The following is an 18,476-nucleotide window of genomic DNA, read 5'->3' on the forward strand; positions in this document are numbered from 1 at the left end:
ATATTAGTAGTGTAGGAATTTACATTGATTTGGTCTTGTATTTTGGACCCTAGATTAGAATTTTGGGTTTTAGGCTTATTGGGCCTAGTTTTGGGCTTCATGGGCCTTTGGGCTTTTGATACCCAATATTGGGCTCATTTTCATTCTTGTAATTTTTCCTTTTCATTGTATTTGATTTGCCATTATATTTAGGCCATTAGACTAGGCATTTTAAGGGAAGACATAATAGGCATGGATGATTAAGATGTTAATTACATTTAAGAGTCATTAGGGTTGCGTTTGAGTCACATGTTTTGTGCCAAGGGTGGCTGCACATTGACTAAAAAAATGAACCCTAAATGCATCCTAAATGTAATTAAGCATCTAGAAGGGGACGGCCACATGGATGACATGGCTTGGACATGCCATTTGAATTCAAATTTCAAAATTTGAATTCAAAATTGGCGCCAACATGTGTCTTTGAATGTGGCACCAATTTCATTACTTCCGTGACCTATATATGCATCATTCCTTCTAAATTGTAGTCAATTTTGAATATATAGAGAATTTCTGAAAAATTGTTTAGCCTATTCTCTCTCAAAGGTCACCGGATTGCCTTCAACCTAGCCTAGGAACCTTACCATTCCTACACTTGAAGTGAGCAATCCTTTGAGTCTTAAGCTCGGATGCTTCCATCCATAGTTTAGGAGGTTCTAACCATTGAATTCCTTGCATTTACTCCTTCATTTCAATCAGATCTCCAAGCGCAAAGAAGAAGATCTTGTGTTGAATGAAAGCTAAGGAAGATCATCCATTCACTTCTCCATTTTCACCATCATAAAGTGATGCTCTAGGTACATCACTGGCTTCACCTCCGTGGAGAAGGTGTGAGCGTAGTAGTGGCTTCGCGCATGTCAGCGGGGATGATCACAGTTGCAGCATCTCCAGCTTGTGCGGCCATTATAGTGGATGAAGAGGTTTTTGAGAGATTTAGGGTTTGTGAATTCAGAGAGAGAGCTTAAGATTTCTAAGTCTTGAGAATATGAATTGTAAGGAGTAAGCTAATGAGTACAAGGAAAGATATATGGTTTTTGAAAATAGAAAAATATTTCTGTTTTTATTTTATTATTATGACGTGCCATCCTTTTGTCTTCCTCGTGTAGAGTGACATGCAGCTTGCATTTAATTTAGGGTAAAGGATCTGTCTTTTCAGATAAAAACCCCAAACGATGGTTTTGTCATTTATTAATTTAAATGTTTTAACCTTTAAATGCGGAGAATGGTTGTCTCCGACTGCACTACGTTTAATGATGAAGGTCATTTATTAAGAATATGCTAGACTGAATTTTCATATGCAGGGACTAAATATTCAGACTCAGGGAAAACTATCTAGACACTTCATCAGACGAAGATTTTTAGATGCAGTAATTTCTTACTGCACTCTGAGGGATATCCAGACGTAGTGGTTTGCTGCGTTTGTTTTCCTACTGTGTTTTAGACTAAACTAGATGGTGAATATATTAATATTCCAATGTATCAGATGTGATCTACTTTTATAACATATAGAACATGCTTCATTGAAGTAGATGAGTTGATATCTGTTTTACTTATACCAGTTGTTCATCCTTCTTGCTTTTCGACTTCTCATTTGTCCTTCGTTCTTCCATGGATCGTATTCTACCCCTTCAATGTTCATTTTTTAACCCAAGGGGTCACGCTCTGATACCAATTGAAGTTAGATGAAAAACATATTGCGTGAAGTCTTCTTTGTCTTGTTAGCAGCAATGTCTGACTTTAGCTGAAACCTAGAAACTTTTTGTCCTTTTCCGGTCATTGTAATTGCAGAGCGTTGTCCTTATCTAAAAAAGTAATGTACTTTTTCTGACACATGCATGTTTTTACTTTTGGTGTGCTTTCCTTCTTCTTCTTTTCGTCCTTTAATCATGCGATCACGTTGAGAGATTTTATATGATCATAAAGGATGCTTGATTTGTCCCTTGAGACTTTATTCTTCAAATCCTTGTATGGTAGTCTTCGTCTATGTTTGATAGTCCATGTGCATCTCAAGTCTTGATCTTCTTCTGAGCATTAGTCATTAATGCTTTAACTTTCTATGGTCTGGTTAATCATTGTAGATGGACAAACTTTTTTCTATCTAGAATACTTTTCAGCCTGTGCTATCCTTCGTCTGATATGTTGTTGACTTTCTTTTGATGTTTGACCAGCCTTCGTTTGAGTTCTTGTATTGCGCTCTAGGTTGTCCTTGATACACCTTCGTTTGATATTCGATTCATTATCGTCTGGCGCACATCTATCATTTGTTTAGTCTATCATTTGTCTTTGTTGCATTTGATCCTTGAAGTATTTAGCCACTTTTGTCTTGTTTGATACTTGTTTTGGCCTTCCATTTGGTACTTCAAGACTTCGACTGGTAGTATGCTTCATCTTGTATTTTCTGTCTTTTCGTCTGGCTTGAAGCTTTTCTTCCTTTCTCTTGGCACATGCACATTCTCTATTCTTCAACTTGCTTGTACTTATGTTTTTCTAAAACACTAACACACTTGTTAGAAATAACAATATGTATTATATTTGTCTCATTCAAAACCTTGTTGGGAATTGCTTCGTCAGACTTAACAACGTTTTAAAAAAAAAATTTATTTGTTTCAATTTGACTGTCATTTTAAAATATCAATGTAACATTAAACATATTTGTTCTATCATGCCCTTAACCATTATTATTGCATTATTTAATTTTTGTGGAAATCCAAAAGTTAAGAACATTGAGAAGTTATATAATTTAGAGTAAATTTTACTTCCTTCTCTAAGACATACAAATATTACATTATTCTCTACTCTTAGGTTTTACATTGCTCTCTCCTATTGGGTTAAAAGTTACAAGATCTTTCATTGACAGACTTTAATATATAATATTTTATCTATTTTTTTTAAATTTCTCGTTAAAGTTTCTTTAACTTTCGTTAAAATTTTTTTATTACCAAAACACCTTTTACACTAATATCTCCTATTGAATATAAATATTACACCACTCTCTTTTTTTATGCAAAAAATAGACTTTTCACTTAAATAAATTTAAATATATTACACTTTAATAATTTATCTCTTAATTTACATATTTAAATATTATTTTAATTTTTTTAACAAATTTTGATAAATTAATTATATATTTAAAAAATTAATCTTTAATTACTAATTTTACAAAATATTTTAATGTTATATGTCGCAACCCGAAAATTTTCGACCTCGCGACATATGGTTTAGACATCCTTTTAAAAGTCTCATTAATTAAGGAATGCTCGGACACCAGACTAATTCTTAATTAATGGTTTTGAAAATAGGTTTATGGAGTCGCCACCAATATTTTACTCAAAAACATTGGAAAAAGAAAAGGTTTTTAAAGATCCAACAATGGCCTTGATAACTAGAATTGGGTTCGGGGGTCGGTTACGTGTAGGGAAGATATTAAACACCCCTACAACGCCCTTAATCGGTACCCTATGATAAAGTTAACATGATAAGAATTAATAAATTAAATATTGAATCCCCTTTATTATTATTTATTTACATATTTAAAATTTAAATTATACGACTAACCCTAAAATATCTACATGATTGCGTTTGTTATAAACAAAAGATAGAGATAAAGATGAGAAATAAAGGATATAGAAGAAGATTGACTGAAATACCTCTTGAACGAGCTCTATTGAATCTTCAAATATGGAGAAGGTGCTTTGTGGCGACCTTTCACACTACAGTATGCCTCACAAATATCAAGAAATACAATAGGAGGGAGAGAAAAGATAGAGATGCGACACAAATCTCAAGAAATACAATAGAGGGGAGAGATATAGAGAATTTTCATGCTCAAAGGAGTCTTATTCAAAATTTCTCTGGCTGTCTTGAGAACTGTGCCCGAGGCTTCTATTTATAGGAATTAGAAGGGGGCCAGAACGGCCTGTTCCAGATTCGGAACGGCTCGTTCTGGCCCAATCGTTATGTGCAAATTACGTACCCTGGAACGGCCCATTCTGAAAATAGAACGGCCCGTTCCAGAGTGGAAATTAACACAAAATTTCCTTTTCTAGAACGACGCATTCCAAATTTAACTTGTTTGGAATGGCCCGTTCTGGTATTGGAACAACCCATTCCACCCAAGACTCTTTAGGTGTTTTAGTTACGTTGGAACGACCCATTCCGATTTTGGCCTTTAGGCCTTCTGATGTCCAGTCTTGTTGTTTGCCTGCTTCGGAAGCTCCTTCCCTTCATAACGGAGGTCCATTTCCTTGTTTGTGTGCCCCCGGATGAAATTGGGTGTCTAAAACTACCCCTCTTTACTTGTCTTTTGGAGTAGCTATGTGTTGCTTTTCCAAAGGCAAGTAAATACGTAGAAATTTTGTCTGGGTCTCCTCCTCTTCTCTTTGGTGTTGGCGCTTCTACGTTCCTTCTCTTGGATAGGTGTATTTGCTCGTGTCCTCGTCCTTTAGAAGAGTTGAGTGTTGGTTGCATACTCTATTGGGTAACAAGGCTGACGAACTGTACACCTGATCTTCGATCTTCAAGTAGATGCTCCATTGTTTCTCTTGTGATAGTGCATTCTTTTATTTGTAGCTTGTTGAAGAGGGAGTATTTTCGTAGCTCAGCTTCCCTCACGGCTTTGTCATATACCGGATTGGGAGATGACTACAGTCTCTCCAAACCTTTCCCTCACGGCTTTGTCGTATACCAGATTGGGATGCAAGTACAGTCTCTCCAGACCTTTCCCTCACGACTTTGTCATATACCAGATTGGGATGTGAGTTCCCTCATGACTTTGTCATATACCAGATTGGGATGTGAGTACAGTCTCTCCAGACCTTTCCCTCACGACTTTGTCATATACTGGATTGGTATGTAAGTACAGTCTCTCCAGACTTTTCCCTCACGGCTTTGTCATGTACCAGATTGGGATGTAAGTACAGTCTCTCCAGACCTTTCCCTCATAGCTTTGTTGTGTACCGGATTGGGATGTGAGTATAGTCTCTCCAGACCTTTCCCTCACGGCTTTGTCGTATACCAGATTGGGAGGTGAGTACAGTCTCTCTAGACCTTTCCTTCACGGCTTTGTCATATACCGGATTAGGAGGTGAGTATAGTCTCTCCAGACCTTTCCCTCACGGCTCTGTCGTATACTAGATTGGGAGGTGAGTACAGTCTCTCTAGACCTTTGTTGTATTTTGAGGAAACTGTAAGTGCCCTCATTGATTTGCTTGACTTATGGTAGATATTGCCCCAAGGATGTTGGGCAGGAGGTGTGTCGTAATGCCTCTAATTTCCTTTTTGGCTTTTCTTGTTGGTGTTGTGGGATGAAAGACTGCCCCTAGGTGGATGGGCAGGAGATGTTTGATGTGCCCTTGTGTTTGTGGGCAGAGAAATGGATGGCTAGTAGGGATTCCAGTGTTCCCCCTATCACGTGAGTATTGTGATGCCTTTCCAGGCGCTTGTTGCGGAGTCCTTTTGATTCATTGATGATTGATTCATTGTTGATGGATGGTTGTGGATGCCCCATGGTGAGCATGGATGCATGGATGCACATGAAAATGCAAGACAGGAATGGATTGGATTTTTTTATTATATTTATTTTATTATTATTATAATTTTTTTTATAAAGTGAAGTTATACCCTTTTGTGCACACTTGTGCCCTATGCATGCTATGCAATGATGCCTCTATGCTAATGCTTAAATGCAGATTGATTTTACTTTCAAGAAATTAATCTATGTGCATTGATCAATGACATGGATTGTTAGCCTTTTAGCAGTGTCACATTTAATGTTGCTTTTTTGAACCTGAGGTTTGTGTAGTTCGGCCCTCTCGCTTGTACCGAATATGATATGTTAGCCCTTAGATCAGGTGTACCTAGACTCTGTTCTAGGACACCTCCATCTTTTCCTTGTGAGTGTTCACTGTGCATATTCCGTGTATCTCTCAAATTTATCTTAATACCATGTAGGTCAAGAGGAATGAGAGGAAGGGGATATATACATATATTTTTTGTAAAAGTTTTGTTAGAAAGGATTTTTTTCAAAAAAGGTTTATAGAAGAATGGCTGGCCGAGGTAGGCTAGTGGTTTAGGCTGATGAACAAGCACATTCAAAGTGAGGAAATCATTTTCCGCATTAGCTTATTATTTCCTTCAGAGTTAAGCGATGACTTGGGATTTCATATTGATTAAATGATCTTCTCGAGCTGCCTTTCGGTTTTCAGCTCGGGATGCTGCTTTGTCCTAACTTTTACCGAGGTTACTTGAGATGTGTTCCCTAGCGGACATTTTCTTTTTTCTTTGATCCTTACTTTTTCCTAAGCTACCCTTTTTGTTTGTGGGTCTCCTAGCGGACCTTGCCCTAATTTTTGCGCAGCCCCCTTAGTGGGTTTCTTGCCATGCTTTTTTCTTTGCAACATTTGTGATCATCTTTCATTCTTTCATTAAAGGGGGATGCATCTTGCACTGATTTCAACAAACATTGCTTCTCGATTTTTATTTTATTTTATTTTTTGCCTAGAATACCCTTTGCAAGTTTTCATTCTAGCAACTTCTTAACAAGTAATGCTTCTCTCTTGTTAAAATCATCTTTCAAGAAAGCTCTATTCATTGACTCAGTGTTTGAGGGATTCGTCCTCCTCAAGTTCTATTCCGCTTGGATTTCACGGTTGTACGACACGACTTTATCCTTTTAGGGCAAGAGTTAGCATCTTGATGATTGTGAATTTCTTTATCCTAAACTCTTTATACATGGCTCACTTTCCATTACTTCCGATTAACGCACATAGGTTGATTTCTCTTTTTATTCTTATTTATTCTTTTTTTTTCAAGAAGGATATGTTTTAAATGAATGCAATGCAGAATGAAGTGAAAGTTAAGAATAATAAATATCAGTCTCATTCATTTGTTTATTTGTGAATGCTCAAATAGATTTTGACAGTATTAACATATCAAAGCAAAGACCCAACCATAGTATTTTTTTAGATCGATTTGGACTTTGTCGTATATTAGAGCATTCACTTTTCTTAACTTTCTCTATATGTTGCTAATACCTAATCTTAACCTAGAATGCATGCCATTTTTGTTTTTGCCTAAACTTTATCATGTTTTGATTAACTATGAGATATGATGCATGATACGAATATACATATATTTTTTAAAGGTATTATACATATATTTTTTTTTTAAAGGAAACTACTTATATGATGCTATATATGATATGATGACCTAAGAATGTACAAAAGGGGTATAAATTTCTCTATTTTTTTTATATTTTTATTACCAGTTTGCTTGTTTAAAAAATTAATCCACTCTTATTAGAACAAATAATGCAAACAAATGCACACACACATGCTCAATCAACATACACCCGCAAACAGTCACGTTTAAATCCTTGGTCTGTGGTCCCTGCAAGAAAAGTGCATTGTATAGGACAGTTCTAATCTCACTGGTCTTAAGGCCCCCAAGGTGCCCCCATTATAGGGACCCGGTATCTCTGTCACCGTCACCTGGCAAACTCTAAGGCCTATCGCAGTATTTCGAGCTAGAGTAACCGGTTATCAACTTGAGTGTGATTTCGGACAAGGCTTGCAGGCTCCAAGGCCAAACTTGGGCCGGTCGTACGTCAACCACTCCCTATGTTTAATACCCTCATGCCTCCGGGTGTAGGGGGAACTGTTGTGTGCAAAGGTTTGTGTGCAATTTATTTCAAACATATGCATAATTTAAACAGGAAAACCGATATTAAAGTCAAACAAATAAAGCAAACAAAATAAAGGGGAAAAATATTTAAATTAATATTTTTATTTTATTAACTTCATCAATTAAATGGGTCTGACCTGATTTAAACATCCCTAGTGGAGTCGCCATCTGTCGCAACCCGAAAATTTCCGATCTCACAACATATGGTTTAGACATCCTTTTAAAAGTCTCATTAATTAAGGAATGTCCGGACACCAGACTAATTCTTAATTAATGATTTTGAAAATAGGTTCATGGAGTCGCCACCAATATTTTACTCAAAAACATTGGAAAAAGAAAAGGATTTTAAAGAGCCAACAATGGCCTTGATAACCAGAATTGGGTTCGGGGGTCGGTTACGTGTAAAGAAGGTATTAAGCACCCCTACAACGCCCTTAATCGGTACCCTATGATGAAGTTAACATGATAAGAATTAATAAATTAAATATTGAATCCCCTTTATTATTATTTATTTACATATATACGACTAACCCTAAAATATCTACATGATTGTGTTTGTTATAAATAAAAGATAGAGATAAAGATGAGAAATAAACGATATAGAAGAGGATTGATTGAAATACCTCTTGAACAAGTTCTATTGAATCTTCAAATATGAAGAACGTGCTTTGTGGCGACCTTTCACACTACAGTATGTCTCACAAATCTCAAGAAATACAATAGGAGGGAGAGAGAAGATAGAGATGCGACACAAATCTCAAGAAATACAATAGAGGGGAGAGATATAGAGAATTTTCATGCTCAAAGGAGTCTTATTCAAAATTTCTCTGTCTGCCTTGAGAATTGTGCCCGAGGCTTCTATTTATAGGAATCAGAAGGGGGCTAGTGTAACACCTCAATTTCCTTAAAAGGATATTTTTATTAGTAATGGCATTTTCGTAATTATTGATGGCATTTTCGTAATTTTAATAAAGGGACAAGGGTATTTCTGGGTTTCGGAACGGGCCGTTCCAAATGCAGAACGGGCCGTTCCAAAAGAGCGAATATGCTATTTTTTTCAAGTTCCAGAACGGGCCTGGAACGGGCCGTTCTGGTATGGAGAACGGGCCGTTCTGGTATGGAGAACGGGCCGTTCTAGAAACAAAACGGGCCGTTCTGCTGAATCTCAGAACGGGTCGTTCCGGTTTTGGAACGGGCCGTTCCAGTTGAGAAATTTGCCCACGTTTGAAGGATCCGGAACGGGCCATTCCGAAATCAGTACGGCCGTTCCGGTTGCGCCAGGAGGCCTATAAATAGGGGCAGGGGGTTGAAAATTTGGTACAGAGGAGAAGAAGTGAAAATTTTAGAGAGAGAAAGAAAAGAGAAAGAGAGAGAGAGAGAAGAGAAAGAGAGAGAAAGAAAGAAAGAGAGAGAGAGGGAAAGAAAAAGAGGGGATCCAGAGGAGGAGACCCTGCCCAAGTTCCAACTCCGCCTATCCAGGTAAGGGGGGGGAGTGAGAACCTCGCTCAAGGGTGTGGGGATAATTGTTGGATAGTTGTTTGTCGGATTGGCCCCCAATCCTTTGTCGTTATTCTGTTTAATTTTTATTTACTCTACTTTGCTTTTTGTTGAAGGTGCCGTTGTTCTGTCTAAATTTCTATTTACTCTACTTTGCTTTTTGTTGAAGGTGCCGTTGTTCTGTCCAATTTTCTATTTATTCTACTTTGTTTTTGTTGAAAGTGCCGTTGTTCTGTCTGATTTTCTATTTACTCTACCTTTTTCTTTGTTGAAGTAATAAATGAATATGAAATTAATGTTAATAATAAATGAGGTTTAATATGAATAAGAATGCTCTCTGAATCTCTGTGAATACCTATGCGGACCTTATGAGGAGTATTGATGACATGACCATGTGAAATATGGACAAATGACATGAGACCTAAGAATTGACTATTGAGACAAACTATGATTATGAGACTATGACAAATGAGGACATGATGTACTAAATGAAATTATGTAACAAGTTAAATATTGAGTCAATGAGATTATGATGGTATGACATGCATCATACGCATATATTATTCCAGGTGTGCCGCTGAGGCCGCATACCAGTGATGTAACCAGGTGTACTTTAGGGTCACCGACAGTTGATGATATGCTAACCAGGTGTACCTTAGGGTCACCGACAGTTGATGATATGCTAACCAGGTGTACCTTAGGGTCACCGATAGTTGATGATATGCTAACCAGGTGTACCTTAGGGTCACCGACAGTTGATGATATGCTAACCAGGTGTACTTTAGGGTCACCGACAGTTGATGATATGCTAACCAGGTGTACCTTAGGGTCACCGACAGTTGTGCAGGTGTGCCTTAGGGTCACCAGTGATGATATGTGAAACTTCCTTATGGCGCCACATGCATGTATTTATGAGTTGAGTTCATGACATCATAGCATGATAAATGAGTATATATGTGATATTGATTATTTATGTGTATTATTTACATATGACTTGTATTTGTTGTGTGTGTGTGTGCTATCTAACCTTTATTTCTGCATCTGAAACTGAGTGAGATGTTTCTCACTCCCTTGTTGTTTTTGTATATGTTTTAAATTATGTTGCAGATGATCAGCATCATGAGGATGTTGGTGATGAGGCTTAAAGGCTTCAATTGGGCACGCTCTGATAGGATGTGACATCGAGGCATGGTTATTTTTAGTTTAATATGTTATTGTTTTAATAACTTTAGTTTCTCTTCTTTGTAATTTCTAACGAAGAGATAACGTAGATAAAGTTTATAATTCAAGGAAAATGTATGTTAAGAATTGTAATTTGAACGTTCTTGATAAAAGACCAGAATGAATATCCTTGTTATATTTTATTACATGATTTGGAAAATATAAATTGATTCCTAACTAGGAGGCACTGCCACCTTTACCGGAGTTAATTTATATTTCCTTTATTATTATTTGTATATATATGATTTCTTGTTTTACACTAAATTGTATTGAAAATCTTAACTTCTTCTCTTTTATAATTTTTACACTGGAGTTATGATTTATGAGTTACGAATGTGAATCTTCTACCTTGTTATATTTGAAATATTTGTCAACTATGAAAGATTTTATTTACCCAAAAAGAAGAAAAGGAATATTTTATTGTTACATTTGTTGTATATTAATAATGGGGTAGAGGGTGTCACAGCTAGAATGGCCTGTTCCGGATTCAGAACGGCCCGTTCTAGCCCAATCATTATGTGCAAATTACGTACCCTAGAACAGCCCGTTCTGAAAACGGAACGGTCCATTCCAGAGTAGAAATTAACACAAAATTTCCCTTTCCAGAACGGCCCATTCCAAATTTGAATTGTTTGGAACGGCCCGTTCTGCTATTGGAACGACCGATTCCACCCAAGACTCTTTAGGTGTTTTAGTTACGTTGGAACGGCCCGTTCCGATTTTGGAACAACCCGGGCTACTAAAACTACCTTATTTGGCCTTTAGGCCTTCTGATATATTGTCTTGTTTGTCTGCTTCGGAAGCTCATTCCCTTCATAACAGAGGTCCATTTCCTTGTTTGTGTGCCCCCGAACGAAATTGGGTGTCTACATTGTATATCAATATATATATATATATATATATATTTATATTTATATATATATATATAAGTATAATAAAATGGAACAGAAATTTAAAATAATATTTAATCAATGTAGGTAATGCAATATTTTTATAAATATTTAAATAAAATAGTATTTTCATTATATAGTATTACAGGGATCGAGGCACTTCGTGCTTCTATTAAAGATAAAATAAAAATTAAGTGATAAATATATGTTGATCTAGTCTTATGATTAGTCTATTAATTATAAGATTTTGATTTTGATAAAAAAAATATTATTTTTAAAATTTTTTAAAATGAAAGGGTGCAGTGTTCAACAAAATGTGGAGACTATGGTAGTTACTAAAATGAATATTCCTTTTATATATTAGTATATATATATATATATATATATATATATATATATATATATATATATATATATATATATATAAGGTAATGTATAAGTATTAAAGATATTATTTAATTGATATTTTTAATAAAGTATTTATAATTACTTAATAAAATTTTGAAATTAAAACTATATCTTTAAATAAAATATAATTTTCACAAAATATAATACTTATATATATAATAATAATTTATATTTTTATAGTTATATATTTATATCGATATATATATATATATATATATATATATATATATATTAATTAAAAGTATATTCTTGATGAATGATTATTAAATTAAAAATATATTTTAAAATGATGATTAATCTTTACTGATATTAAGTTAAATACTGAAAATTAATGTAATAGGAAAATACTAATATAATACTCTAAGAGATAAAAATATAATTAACATAATATTTTAATATATAAAATATGGATAATATAATACTTACATAACATTAAGTTAAAAGGACTAAAATATATATTTTAACATTACAAAGATAAATAGTGGAATATTCACATTTCTTAAAAAAATAACATAATTTACTCTAACATTTATTTAATTTATTTTTAAATCAGACATATTAATTATATTTATTAAATGTGGTATTAAAATCTTAAACAGTGAAATAAAATAGAAAAGAGTAAATAATAAGATCCGGAAGAAGTGAATTATTTGTTTAAGCTTTAACAAATTCAGTTTGAAAATGGTTTCACTAGTCAACGCATTAAATATACTCGTTAACTCTCCCACACGTTAACTTTCAGTTTCCCTTTTCTTTACCAATGCACTGTCAATGTCATCGCAGGTTTATCGCAGGTTTACCTGTAACGTCCACATTTGCATGTTTAAGGGTACATACAAAATAACAATAAGTCAAACACAAGAGTTTTGGTTCCGAATACACAGCCAAATACGTGTGTTCAAAATTCAAATCAGTGTTTTGTGACAACCAAAAGAAAAAAAAAAAATTGTCTTGTAGTATAGTACAACAATTAAGCCTTTTTCTTTTCTTTTTCCTTTATTACACTTTGTAGTACCGCACACTTCCACTTTGTATTGTACTACAATGTAAGTTGGTGAAGTGTTAATGATTTGGCATGTACTTTTTTTTTTTTTTTTTTTCCTTTTTTGGCAGTTGCTGGCATAAATATCGGACTGTGTTGCAAATTTTTGCTTGTGCAGTCTCTTTTCTGAGATTGCTCCTGACAAGATTTTCAAAGCCCTTGGTGGGTTTGTGAGATTCTAATCTCACCTTATATTGAGTTTCTGCGACCCATCACTTGGTTTTCACCGAAACCTGCAAGCACAACAAAAAAAATCCCGTGTTTGTAGGTTCTTAACAGCATTTGGAGGTTTTGGATTCTATAGTTGGAGAAGGGGATGCATGTCAATCTTTTTCTTTTCTGATACATTGGGGGATTGAGGTTTTGCAAAGATATTGGTTCCAATTTGAATTCCCCAGTTATTGAGCTCCATTCTCCTATAACCCAAAAGGAAAATAAAATTTGAGGTACGATATTTGATTTAGTTTATTTTTATAAAATATTTGTCATATTGTTTGGTAGCTTCTTGAGATTTTTTTTAAAAAAAAAATTCTATTTCCAGACATGTGTGTCTATATGGCATAAAAGAAAATAACTTTTTCTCATTCGTTTTGTTTTCTATCACTTTGGATTTTACGATGAACTTTTGTAATCTTTGTCTTGATGGGTGACACGTGACTCAAATCTACACTTGCCAATTTTACCCACTTTGGATCCTTCTTAAAATAGAGATTCCAACAGAGGAAAGAACTCCTTCTCATTCCTTTTGTTTTCTAGCGCTTGAGATTTTATAATGAAGTTAAATTTACAAATTGTAACTTGTTATCCGGTGTGGAGTACAAGTTCTCTCCTTTCAATTGGACACTTTTTAAAATAGTGATGGCTAGTGAGATGTAACAATGGAGAGGTTTAGCTAGGTTTAGCTATCCTTGAATATAATTGTTTCCTTTCTAACAGTGTTACTTTACTCATTTGATTTTCTTGGAAGATTGATTCAATGGGCACTACAAACAGTGAAAATCTGGAAGAGATTCAGAGTTGTGACAATGAAGACATTGAAAAAGCAGGACTTGGGGAGCCAGAGGGGCAGAGCACTATGGCATCATGGACAAGACAAATCACGATTAGAGCACTGATAACTAGCTTCCTCATTGGTATCATTTATAGTGTGATTGTGATGAAGCTGAACCTCACAACCGGGCTTGTTCCCAACCTGAATGTTTCAGCTGCTCTCCTTGGTTATGTGCTCATTCGAGCTTGGACTATGCTGCTTGAGAAATCTAATGTTGTTTCAACACCTTTCACTAGACAGGAAAATACCCTCATTCAGACTTGTGCTGTTGCTTGCTATAGCACTGCTTTCGGAGGTGGGACTTCTCTTAAATCTCTATGTTTACAATTTAATCTGAATTCCTTAATTTGTGAGAAATCTAGGGACACTTACTAACACTTTCTCGCTAATACTCTTTTTATTATTGGTTGAAAATAACAAATTTTAGTGAGTCCTACCACTAAATCAAAAGAGTGACTCATTAAATAAAATGTGATACCCACAAAATTTATAATTTCCAATAAGTTTCGGCCAATAAAGAAGAGTGTTAGAAAAAGAGTAATAGAGAGTGTCACTAACATTCTTCTGAGTTGTTTATGTATATATAAATAAATAACTGAGAGTGTTTGTTCATGTGGTTTTTGAATTTTTACTTGTTTATTTTTAGGTGGTTTTGGGTCCCACCTTTTGGGTTTGAATAGGAAGACATATGAGAGAGTAGGAGCTGATACACCGGGGAATACTCCTATCACCAAGGAGCCTGGAATTGGATGGATGACAGCCTTTCTCTTTGTGACATACTTCGTCGGACTATCAGCTTTGGTTCCCCTTAGGAAGGTAGTTCATAAAAGTTCTTCTATGATTTTCACTTGATTAATTGAGTATATTTGGTTATTCAAAGATTGTTATTCTTGAAGTTTATTAGTATAAGGGTCTATTTGGGTAAACTTCTCTGGAAACACTTCTAGGAGAGAAAATATAGGAAGGAAAAATAAAATAAATTTCTTCATAAGTTAAAATTAGTTTATGTATAAACTAATTTGTAGATGTTTTCTCCTATTAGTTTCTCTAAAATTTTATTTTTAACTCATGCATAAATTAATTTATATCATGGAAAAACTTTAATTTTCTTCGAATTTTTCTCTTCTATTAGTGTTTCTGGAGAAGGTTAGACAAACAAGTCCTAATATATTAATGCTAATGTAGATATGATGAAAATGTCAATTTCAGATGAATTTGGTTGAGAGTAACTTGAATTGTGTTGCTGCCTGAATCCTGATGTAATGTATGTTATTTAACAGATGATGATCATAGACTACAAATTGACTTATCCAAGTGGAACTGCTACAGCCGTTCTTATAAATGGGTTCCATACTCCTAAAGGAGATGGCATGGCCAAGTATGAATTGGGTTTTCTTGTCATTTTGTCCTTTTCAAGTTAAATTAGTTATCTTTTTCATGTTAAGCGAATCGGTATATAATATAAAACTTGTTTACATTGTGCACAGGAAGCAGGTCCGTGGTTTCATGAAATTCTTCTCATTCAGTTTCCTTTGGTCTTTCTTCCAATGGTTTTATTCTGGTGGAGAACAATGTGGATTTGTTCAGTTTCCTACTTTTGGATTGAAAGCATGGAAAAATACGTGCGTGCTTTGATTTCATCTTTCTTCTACTGTTGCGAGTCCGAACCATCAAACAATTGTGCATCATTGATTGAAATATTTGAATTTTGCAGATTTTACTTTGACTTCAGCATGACTTATGTTGGAGCAGGAATGATTTGTTCCCATCTCGTCAACTTATCCTTGCTTCTCGGTGCTGTTCTCTCATGGGGCATTATGTGGCCATTGATCAGGGGACTAGAAGGACAATGGTTCCCTAAGAGTTTACCAGAAAGTAGTATGAAGAGTCTTAATGGTTATAAGGTATATAATGAGCCACAATGAAGGACTCTTTCATAGCTAATTTGATTATTCAAGTTCTTCCAATTTAAACATTAAGTAACCTTCTATTTTCTTGATGCAGGTTTTTGTTTCCATTGCCTTAATCCTTGGTGACGGATTATACAATTTTTTAAAAATTATAGTTTTTACTGCCACAAATATTCATTCCAGCATGGAAAGGAGGAATCACAGATCAGGTAAATAACTTTCCTCTTATCAATTTTCCAGCTTTTTGGATATGTTCTTCTCAGTTCTATCACTTCTGTGTTACACCTCATACCACTACTACTTTGAGGACAATGTGAGTAAGGGACAGAAGGGCAATTTGGACTATAAAAGGTTGTAACAACCTTGGCTAAATGAAAAAGAGTGTGGGAAAATGAGGGAAGGGGGGGGGGGGGGGAGCATCTGGGAGAGGTACACAAGAGTAGAGTAAGGTGGAAATGTTTTGGTGGGTTAGGATATTGTGTGTTTGCTTGTAAGGAGTGTAGCTCTAATTCTAATTTCATTTTTCATTTTTCGGTTTAATCAACTAGGCACATGTTTGGTTATGCTTAAATGTTTAATCAAAATAGTTTTTCAGCCATTTAGCTCTGCAACATTTTTTGATTATATAGGCTGCTTTGAACATAAAATAGGCCCATTCAACATTTCCCAAATAGTGGTTTCTAATATCAATGAGTCATATTTGATGTTTAACCAACCAAAAGTGATCTGAGCTGAAGAATGGTTTGTAATATCAGTGAGTCACATTTCTGAGTAATATCCACTGCAGTTTCAATTTCTGATAGCCAGAGCCAGCAGCAGCAGCCTCCTGACGATCTTAAACGGAATGCAGTGTTTGTGAGAGAAAGCATTCCAATATGGTTAGCATTTACAGGTTACATACTGTTCTCTGCCATTTCTATCACAATCATCCCTTTGATTTTCCCTGAGGTGAAGTGGTACTATGTGGTGGTTGCCTATCTGCTTGCACCCACTCTCAGCTTCTGCAATGCCTATGGCTCCGGCTTAACTGACATGAACATGGCCTACAACTATGGGAAGGTGGCTCTCTTTGTGCTCGCTGCCTTGGGCGGTAAAAGCCACGGCGTGGTGGCCGGACTTGTTGGATGCGGTGTGATCAAGTCTCTTGTTTCCACCTCATCTGATCTGATGCAGGACTTCAAGACAGGCCATCTGACCCTCACTTCTCCTCGGTCGATGCTTGTTAGTCAAGCTATTGGAACAGCAGTAGGATGTGTGATTGGTCCTCTCACATTCTTCCTTTTCTACAAGGCTTTTGATGTGGGGAATCCATATGGTGAATACAAAGCACCATATGCCATCATATATAGAAACATGGCAATTCTTGGTGTTGAAGGCTTTTCTGCTCTCCCACGCCACTGCTTGCAGCTCTGCTGTGGGTTCTTTGCATTTGCTGTTGCAGCCAACTTGGTGAGAGATTTGAGCCCCCAAAGCATTGGGAGATGGATTCCACTTCCAATGGCAATGGCTGTGCCCTTTGTGGTAGGTGGATACTTTGCAATTGACATGTGTATGGGTAGTTTGCTTGTGTATTTGTGGCACACACTGAAAAGAAATGATGCAAGTTTGATGATACCAGCTGTGGCTTCTGGTTTGATTTGTGGAGATGGACTCTGGATTCTCCCTTCTTCTGTTCTTGCTTTGTTTAAGGTTCAGCCCCCAATCTGTATGAGATTCTTGTCAAACAAGTAGAACTTCACTTGCAGAGATGTAGTCAAATTATGTGAATCACACACATAATTAGTCTAGGACTTTAGATGCATAGGGAAGAATAAGTTTGAAAATGTTAGACAAATGTTGGAGACAGATTTTTGGCATTTGAACAGAGTGAATAACCCAAATCGTATAAACTTCCCATCACACCATGTAATTGATGTAAATAGCTTTGTTAGCCTTCTCATAGTGTTAATGATCTTAGAAACTCTCAAAACTATGCCTATGACTCTAATTTATTGGTTTTACCAATAACATTGCGCATGAGTTTTTTTTTTTTTTTTTGGTTGTCTTTTTTTCTAAGTGCAGGAGGTTAAAATATTAAATGTGGTATGTTAATTTTCATTTAAATTTTAAAACTCTAAAATATATTTAAAATCAGGTAAAGCATCTTCTTACTATTTTTCTCACTAAATGAGGAAAATATATTTTTTTTAAAATTAAATAAGGTATCAAATACTTTTTATAAATAAAATATTAAATGTATTTACTTTGAGTTTCAAGTATTAAAAATGGGCGAATTTCACACCATCCTTGAACTTGGGAGGGTTTTGATACCCCTTAATTGGTGTAAAATCTATTAGGCACAAGTAAAATATACATGCAACCCCTCGGGTCAATGTGTCCTACCTTTCGTTTGAATAATATTCATTATTGTTATCATCATTGTTATTGTCATCACTTTTATCATTGTTGTTGTCATGTGACAATGACAGGATAATAGTGAATATAACAGTTGTGATAGTAATATCCATCACATCAAAGGATTATTAGTTGAAAATACACACATACGTTACATGGTTGTTAGTTGAAAATACACACGACAAAGGATGCACTCATGTAGCTTATCTTATGAGAACACACATGAAAATGACCTTCTTATATGAGAATAAGAATGATCATTTTCAATGCTTAAATCACAATAAACTACTTACATTAAAAGACTAACTTAAATTCACAAAGAAAAAATTCAAAATTACTATTGTTAA

The 18,476-nt window shown here is 35.2% G+C and overlaps 1 protein-coding gene and 1 long non-coding RNA gene across 2 annotated transcripts; both read left to right on the forward strand.

Moving 5' to 3' along the window:
- The first annotated feature begins 9,135 nt into the window (after positions 1–9,135).
- On the forward strand, positions 9,136–10,575 carry LOC145951820 (uncharacterized). The gene is made up of 2 exons (XR_014429754.1): positions 9,136–9,195; positions 10,321–10,575. It is a non-coding gene; the product is annotated as an uncharacterized LOC145951820 (long non-coding RNA).
- A 2,295-nt stretch (positions 10,576–12,870) lies between these two features.
- Positions 12,871–17,766, forward strand: LOC109799696 (metal-nicotianamine transporter YSL3). The gene is made up of 8 exons (XM_020360305.3): positions 12,871–13,220; positions 13,742–14,120; positions 14,472–14,641; positions 15,106–15,203; positions 15,313–15,447; positions 15,540–15,729; positions 15,830–15,944; positions 16,523–17,766. The coding sequence occupies exons 2-8, from the start codon at positions 13,751–13,753 to the stop codon at positions 17,464–17,466; spliced, it is 2,022 nt and encodes a 673-aa protein (XP_020215894.1). The 5' UTR covers positions 12,871–13,220; positions 13,742–13,750; the 3' UTR covers positions 17,467–17,766.
- Positions 17,767–18,476: the final 710 nt, after the last annotated feature.

Source organism: Cajanus cajan, chromosome 9 (assembly GCF_000230855.2).
Source record: "Cajanus cajan strain Asha chromosome 9, NIPB_CcT2T_4, whole genome shotgun sequence".
Lineage (NCBI taxonomy): Eukaryota > Viridiplantae > Streptophyta > Magnoliopsida > Fabales > Fabaceae > Cajanus > Cajanus cajan.